Raw genomic sequence first — 8,698 nt, 5'->3', positions numbered from 1 at the left:
GGTTTTTTTCCCGGCCCCCTGTTTGGGGGGGGGGGGGGGCTCATGGGTCACGTCTCCTTTCCATGTCTTCAGTGAAAAAAACATGTGAAAAAAACACATGTGAAAAAAACTCAAATGATTTACCTCAAAATCCTAAAGTGGGAGATAAAATTACAGATGGGTTTTGTTTCTTTTTTCATATTTTCATTTTGAAACTTTCCATAATCAGCACGTTACATTTATAAGACATGATATTTAAAATACAATTCAAAATTGCATAACAGGTATCAAAAAATATGTATTCATGTGGAAAAAGACTGGGAAAATCATACCAAAAGTAAAAATAGTAGCATTAGAATGAAGGAGTATAGGTTTGTTTCTTTCCACTTTCCTTCAATGTTACTTACATTTAAAATTAAAAATATAATTTTAAGAGTCTAAAATTTTTTAAATCTGGGGATTGTAAAATTTTTAATGCTTAATTTCTTTTCATACATCTTTACCCAAATTCTTTCAAAGGGACAAAATTTTTATTTAATGTATATTCTACTGATAAATTTAATAATTATGTAAGCCTCACTTCTCAAACTTTTATGTGCATATGAATCACATGGGGATCTTGTTCAAATGCAGATTTTGATTCAGTGGAGTTTGGACAGGGCTTACAGCTCTAGCAAATTCTCAGGTGATGTCAATAACTGCTGGTGGCAGGGAGGTCCACATTTTGAGCAGCGAAGATGTAAAACACATCTGCTCTAGCAATAAGGATTCAGGTAATGCAGAGCTGATAACAAATCGTTCGATCAACAAACACATATTGGTCATCTACCATGCCCAAATCCTATAAATTTATCCTCTTTATTCTGGAGAGAAAAAAATCAAGGCTTTATAATAGGGTAAACTTTAATACACCTGTTCTTTTTGAAAATTAAAAGTGCAATGACTACAATGTAGAATTTGACTTCTTATTTTCAATTAAGGTCCCTTGTCTTTAGAATAATATAATTATATATAACATCCAGCCACAAACTCCAAAACTCTCTTTCATAAAATAATAGTATCAACATGTTCGTTCATTTTTTTTCCATGATATTCTTTCTTTCTCTCTCCTTCTCTCTTCCTCCCTCCCATCCTTTCCCCCTCTCCCTCTTTCTCAGGTTATTAAATGCAAAGCAGCTATCGCCTGGAAAGCAAACAAGCCCCTCAGCGTTGAAGAGGTTGAGGGAGCTCCCCTCAAGGCTCATGAAGTTCGAATTCAGGTGAGTGTGGACTTTCCCAGGGCGGGGCGGGCAAGACGCCAAATGCAGACTTGGCTTCGGTCAGGTCAAGCCTACGTAGTATAACTGGGAGTCCCAGGAGTTTTCACTATGGGGGAATTACATATTTAGGTTCACGTTAAAAACAGGTATTATCCCCAGGAGGGGTAAATTGTAAGAATCAGACAAAGGAATTCATTTTAGATTATAATTAGGTAGGTTTTCTTTTTGTTTTCCAGTTGCCAGTTATTGAAAAGTGTTATTAAAAGAAAGATTGAGAGTTTGGTTCAAAACAAGGAAAGATCTGATGCTAAGGTCCTGGGTGCCCAGAGGAGGGGACAGAAGTGAGACAGCAGGGAGAAGACATGGTACTGAGCAGAGAGGGATCATAGGTGACAAGTTGAGTCAATTTCTCCATTTTCTCCGCAGCTGACCTGGCTTATATTTTTCCTCAGGATCACCACAGTAAGAGTTTATGCATGAGAATGAATGAGATAACCTCATGAACAGAATCCTGAAAAATAATACTGGGACACTTCGTAATTAATTAAGACAATCCTTTATTTGATATCTTTTAACTATAAAAGTTTTATTACCTCTGTTGTATTTCATGTCATTTCAACAAAATTTGAACAAGCCCTAGAAACCTACGTTCCCCCTCCACTCCCTCTAACAGAGTTTAACTTGACCTTTGATTTCTCCTCTCCTAGAGACAGTGACTGCCAATTTTCTCTCTTTGTGTGATTTTTCAGTGACAGTGAAAGGAAGAAAATAAAGATGCATTAAGAGGAAAGAATATATCGTAACATATTTTTAATTGTTCTTTTTTTTTTCAAAATGCAATTCTTTCATTGAGCTCAATGAGCGTTGTTAAGTTTCAAGGTGTCATTGGACCTAAAATTATCCTCCTAACAACCCCAATGATATAATTACAGAAACAGGACTCAAGCCTGCGGTTGCTTGGTAGATAATCGCCACCACCTTGTGCCATACTGATGCCCATGTCATCCACCCTCAATTTGAGGAGGGTTTTTCCCAGTGATCCTTGGCCATGAGGCTGCAGGAATTGTGGAAAGTGTTGGGCCAGGAGTGACCAACTTCAAACCAGGTATTTAAATTTCTGATTCCAACTAAATGGAAATGTCAGGATATTTCAGGGATAATTCCTGATACAGTCCTGGCTTTGCATGCTATAACTGATCTCTGTTTACATAAGGGGACCATCTTTTCCAAAGCAAAACTGAAGCACACAGTCTATCAGAGTTAGCAATGAGACACAATATTTCCAATCAGAGCTGCCTAGGGATTTCCCTGGCAGTCCAGTGGTTAAGACTCCTCACTTCTACTGCAGGGGGTGCAAATTTGATCCCTGGTCTGGGAAATGAAAAAAAAAGAACTGTCTAATAAAATCTGGGAAATATGGTCACTTTATTTACACACAGCACTGCGAAACTGTCCTGTGATGCAAAGCTACAAGGTGAGCTTACACTGAGCTTCCAAGGGGGAACAGATGACAATTTAAAACAACCTCCCCTAAATAAAACAGAAAACTATTTTAATATTATAAAGAATTTAAAGAATGATTACTTATAGGTAGCTTAAGCGAGAAATATTATGCGTATGTCAATGTTAGCTTAAATGTCTTCTTGGAAGTTTGTAAGATAAACATGTATATGAAGCATGCCAACAGTCGAATTATTTACTTTACATTTTGTAACAGATCCATCAAATATGAGCTATGCAATTGTCACTTATCAGGCAGGATGAACCGTATCATTCTTTCTTCCTTTAATGAGGATGCTCCAAACTGAGAAGTATATTAGTATCTTTCCATTCAAAACAAGATTATAGAAACAAATTGCTCTCCAAAATTTGGCATCCACAAACAAGTCTGGCCAATGTAGTCCCAGCTCTACCACTTACTGGCTGTGTGACCTTAACCAGTTAAGTCACTTTTCTGTGACTCAGCTCAGATTTCCATTTTCTAACGGGGACAATAACAGTACCCATCTCAAAGGGTTGGCCTGAGAATTAAATGAGATAATACATGCAAGCAGTTAGAATGGTGACTGACACATACTAAATGTTGAACAAATGTTAATCATCATTATTGGACCTTGGTCATCAGAGGATAGAAATCATTACTGAAACTGAATAAAAAGTAGAAAATGTAGAATTTGAGAGTGAATTAAATGATGAAACGTGAAGATGATATATAGTTTACTCTCCATATCTAGCCTATTGCCCACCTCCCCTATTATATAAGGATGTTCTGTTCCATGCAGGATGTTTAGAAATGTAATAAATAAAGTCATTATGTAATAAATAATAGTCATAATGCAGAGGGTTGCAATGACAGCAGAGTCTCATAAAGGACTCTGCACCTGATGGTATAATACAGATGTGTTGCTTGACTGCCCAGCAGAGAAAAAACGAAAAAGACAGTATATACAGTACTTGGGAGAATCAGCAATCTTGTAGGTTAATAAAATACTGTAGCCACCTATACTTCCTACTGAACATAAAATGTATACCATAAAGAATGGTGTTTTCCACCAATTCACCTGGTAGAAACTATAAGTAACATCTTAGGCATCATCTAACACATGGCCTTTTTTTCTAGGTGACAAAGTAATTCCACTCTATACACCTCAATGTGGAAAATGCAAGTTCTGTCTGAGTTCACACACAAATTTTTGTGGAAAAATCAAGTAAGCTCTATAAACTATTAGTAAGAGTATAAATTGTTACAAATATTTTGGGCAGTACATTGGCATACCTAAATGGAGTTGAAGAGGTGGACACTTTGTACCCACCAATTCTAGATGTGTACAAGAAACTTGTAAAATCACCCAAACAGACATGCACCATAATGATCACTGCAACAATGTAATAACAAGCAATTGAAAATAGGGTAAATGTCCTTCAATAAGAAATAGATTAACTAATTGCTATGTAGTAACACAATGGAATTACTATATAACAATGACAATGGCTAAACTTGCTCTAGATATACTATATAACAATGAGAATAGCTAAACCTGCTCTAAATGTATCAACATAGAATAATCTCACACATATAATGTTAAGGGAAGGAAGCAAGTTTCTCACAGATAAATTTAGTCGTATACAATAACAATACCATATATTGTTTATGGTTCATGTATATGTAGTAAAGGGAATGATAAATACCACATTCAGAATAATAGCTACTTCTACAGAGGATGAGACAGGAATGCAATGAGTCACAGTAATTTATTCCAAGAGCACATAGATATAAGTCTTGGAGCTAGATTTTGAACCTAGGCAGTCTGGCTCCAGAGTCAAAATTTTTAATTGCCTTATTCTCTACTGAGACTATAGAAAGATCTGTTTATGCTTAATTCTAATTGAAACTAGTTATTTTAGAAGCTAAAATTTTACTACTCTTACATAGATTACTGTGCCTCAATTTCCTCATCTGTAAAATGGGGACAATAATAATGCCTACTTCACAGGGTTTTGCAGATATTCAAAGAATGAATACACGCTTGTGAAAACCTTTAATAATAGATTTTGACAATGACCATCAATTCTTCCTAACGTCACAAAAATAGAGATAAGGTATTATATGCCTCCAGATGAAAATACACAACACTATTTTAGCAATATTCCTACAAAAACATAAAACCTGAATCAGATCAAGCATTCAGATCAAAAATACTAGTTTAGAGGAAGTACAGTGATGGAGAAACATGTTAAGCCAGATTACAAGAGTGTAATCGGAAAAATCTAGAGCGAAGAAAATTCCGTAGGCCAAATGACTGTTTCTTCAACAAATAAATGGCAGGGAAAAAACAAGAGGTGGGGTGGGAACCTATAAATTAAAAGAGACCTAAGAGACATATCAACCAAATGCAATGTGTGGAACTAAAAGAATCTTTATCTTTTAGAGACACATACTGAAATATTTACAGATGAAATAGCAATGTCTAGGATTTACTTCAAAATAGTCCAAAGTGGGGAGGATAGGTGCTGGTGTTGGGGAAGCAGGTAGGTAATAGATGAAACTAGATCAGTCATGAATCGATAATTGCCAAAGCTTGGAGATGGTTACATGAGGATTCATTTTGCTATTCTTTCTACTTTTATAGGTGCTTGAGTTTTCCATAATACAATTTTTTTAAAGAAATACATGTAAAGCCCTTAAAAGAGTTTCTGGCACATAAGAAGTATACAATCAAAAGTGTATTATTATTATCATTATTACCTTTAGACCACTTCTGACTATATATTTAGGTGAAAATTCTCAAGCCATTTTTTTTCAATTTTTCCATCTAATAAAATTATCATAATGAATACACAACGCCTAATTTTTTTCTTCAGGAAAGTAATCAGTGATCCATCTACTTTCTCTTTTTTTGTATCTTTTTCCCCTAGGCATTTCAAAAATCCTGTGGGTGATCAAAAATTAATGGAAGACAAAACTAGCAGGTTTACCTGCAGAGGAAGACTTTACCATTTCATGGGAACCAGTACCTTCAGTCAGTACACTGTAGTGTCAGATGTTAACCTTGCCAATGTTGATGATGATGCCAATTTAGAGAGAGTTTGCTTGGATGTGCATTTTCAACTGGCTATGGTGCTGTAGTCAACATTGCCAAGGTAAAATAGTAATCACCAGGTTGTGTAAAATAGACATTACTAGGAGGCAGCATGATAAAGCAACCAGATTTATCTTCAAAACCTGGCTCTGCCATTTATTACCTCTGTGATTTTAGGCTAGTTATTTAACCTCTCTACTCCTATCTCTCTACCATAATATCTACTACAAATAGTTGTGGGGATAGTTAAATCATATTACATATGTAAGACATCTGGCCCACAGGCTAGCGTATAGCTGGCACCCAGTTCATGTTCATTTCTTGTCCTTTACTCGTATGTTAGATTATAGACTGTCCCTGATTTAAATACAGCCTGCTAAATATGTCCCCTAAATACGAATGCTCGTCCTGGGACAGCAGACCCAGTCAAAAGACAACAGAAACCTCCACCCATCTCCATAGGGCTCCCCTACTTTCTCCCTGACACAGCAGATTCCTCTCTCTCAAACTGTAGTAATTCATCTCTGCTTCTCACCCTGTGCCTTTGTGGCTTCAGGGGAAGGTCTCAGATGGCAGCCCTGATGATGGTAAGATGCATCCCTGGAATCCCATGTTAGAATTTAGCTTTTACAAAGCTCTTCAACTGAGAGGTTAGAGAGATGTCAATATCACTTGGACGCTTCAAACAACCTCCTTATTTGAACCTCCTTGACATCAATCTTTTTCCCTTAACTCTAAACTGCGAAATGCAACCAGAGTGATCTTCCTAAACAAAAAATCTAAAGACTTTATTCCCCTTTAATTATTCCCCTTTTCCTTCAATACGCTATAGTCATTCTTTCTCCTTCTTCCTTTTGCGGCTCACTGTTCCCCTGGGCCTGACCCTCAGTCTCTGGGCTCTGGACTGCGCCTCTGGACTTTTCACACCTGGCTCCCACCAACACTGACTGGAAAGTTCCCCCACTTCTTCTGGCTGGCTCTATTTATTTATCCCTTCCTGTTGGAAGCCTACTCCACCCTCCCAGGCATGCATGAGGTATCCCTCCCTCCCACTTTCCCCTAAAGTTTCTGTATTTAACCCTGTCTTCCTTCTTATCACACTATGAAGAAACTTCCCATTAATTTCTCCTTCCTATTAGATGATGTGCTCTGTAAGGGCAAGAATTCTCTCTTGTTCATTGTGATAGCTCCAGAGCCTAGCCCTGTGCCTGGCACATAATATGAGCTTGATAATTTTTCAGCAAATGAATGAATAAAGCCAGGTTCATGTGAAACACCTAAAACGCCTTGGTGAGGCTTGGTCCTCAGCTTTGCAATCCAAATATTCTTTTTTATCAGGGCTTCCCTGGTGGCGCAGTGGTTGAGAGTCTGCCTGCCGATGCAGGGGACACGGGTTCGTGCCCCGGTCCGGGAGGATCCCACACGCTGTGGAGCAGCTGGGCCCATGAGCCATGGCTGCTGAGCCTGCGCGTCCGGAACCTGTGCTCCGCAACGGGAGAGGCCACAACAGTGAGAGGCCCACGTACCGCAAAAAAAAAAACAAAAACAAAAACAAAAAAAAGAAACAAATATTCTTTTTTATCAGATTACTTAGAGTTGTTCAGTGTCAAGGAAACAGAGTCAACCTAACCAAAGTAAGAGGCTGATCTAGTAGCCAGAATATCAAGATATGACTTTTCATTGAGAATTACATCAGCCAAGATAGGAATGCTACTCTTGGCTCTTAGTGTATTATCTCTCTCTAAAAGTTCATTCATTCATTTATTCATTAACAAAAATGTAAAACTACATGGGAGGTCAAACTACAATCGGAAGGCTCCTGGAGGAAGGGTGTTGCTAGTTGGGTGGAGTTCAGAGCTGATGTGACCCTCCAGTCAAGGCATATTTTCCTCTAGATAACACTGGAGACACAGGGAAAAACTACTGCTCTTTGCCACCACACCCCACCCCGCCCTTTTCTGGACTCCATGCTGACTGTCACCTTCTACTGTTCTAGTCTTTCTTCAGGGATATTAACACTAGAGATTCAGCCACAGTTTTCTTTTAAATCTAGTCAGAGCTTACCTAAATTCCCAGAATCTGTTCTTCCTGCTATTGAGGAATAGCTAAACCACCTCACGCTCAAAGAATAGAAATAAATCTGATACGAACAAGTTAAGAGAAGTGAAGTGTCAGTAATTCTAGTCAAAAGGCAAGAGTTTTAATAATGTTTAATTTACTTCTGGGAAGAAAAGTGATGCAACAACTCTGATTAATTATTGAAGACCACTCCCCCAGTATCACCAGAACTCCGGGTTCTTTTTAACCTATTTGTATCCTTTACTGCCAAATTAATCACATTTCATAGAGATCTTTGGAAGCATAAAAATGTCCTGTAACAGTGTTGTCTGCAGATAGATAATCATCAACTATTTATAGCCCTATTTTTAAGTGGGGGGTAGTTTATAATAACCTCCACTCAGAACTGCAATTAAAGGCACGTTTACACACAGGTGTCCAGTTGTATAACATAACTGGTGCAGTGTATTCAATTTATACACTGTTGTGAGCTATGTACAACTACTGTGTACAACATTGCTTCAATGAGAAAAATGCATGTTACTTTCAATGAGACTTAATGGCAAACTTTATAATACAGTCTCCATAGAAATATATTTGGAAATATATTAAACATGCCACAGTATCATAGTAAATAGAACATAGTATATATAGAACATTATTCTGAATATTTGCAAAATATATATTCTATTTTCCCTGAGTAGCAAAAGTCAGCATATGCATGCCTAATATCACACATAAGTTAAAGTAAAATATATGCATTCTCTCTGTTCCTTAATACTTTTGTTTCCAATTTAGAATATATCAGTACTCCTTGGACAC

The 8,698-nt window shown here is 37.3% G+C and overlaps 1 protein-coding gene across 1 annotated transcript in view; it reads left to right on the top strand.

The window, feature by feature from the left end:
* The window catches only part of LOC103072325 (alcohol dehydrogenase 4), a 27,670-nt gene that overhangs the window by 2,367 nt on the left and 16,605 nt on the right, over positions 1–8,698 (top strand). The window contains 6 exon segments of the mRNA XM_007472247.1: positions 1,137–1,238; positions 2,203–2,260; positions 2,263–2,343; positions 3,859–3,946; positions 5,655–5,827; positions 5,830–5,879. Coding sequence (XP_007472309.1) covers positions 1,137–1,238; positions 2,203–2,260; positions 2,263–2,343; positions 3,859–3,946; positions 5,655–5,827; positions 5,830–5,879 — 552 coding nt within the window.

The sequence above is a fragment of the Lipotes vexillifer genome, unplaced genomic scaffold (assembly GCF_000442215.2).
Source record: "Lipotes vexillifer unplaced genomic scaffold, Lipotes_vexillifer_v1.1 scaffold49, whole genome shotgun sequence".
NCBI classification, from domain to species: domain Eukaryota; kingdom Metazoa; phylum Chordata; class Mammalia; order Artiodactyla; family Lipotidae; genus Lipotes; species Lipotes vexillifer.
Note: the sequence above shows the minus strand (reverse complement) of the source record. Positions and strands in the feature narration are given on the sequence as shown.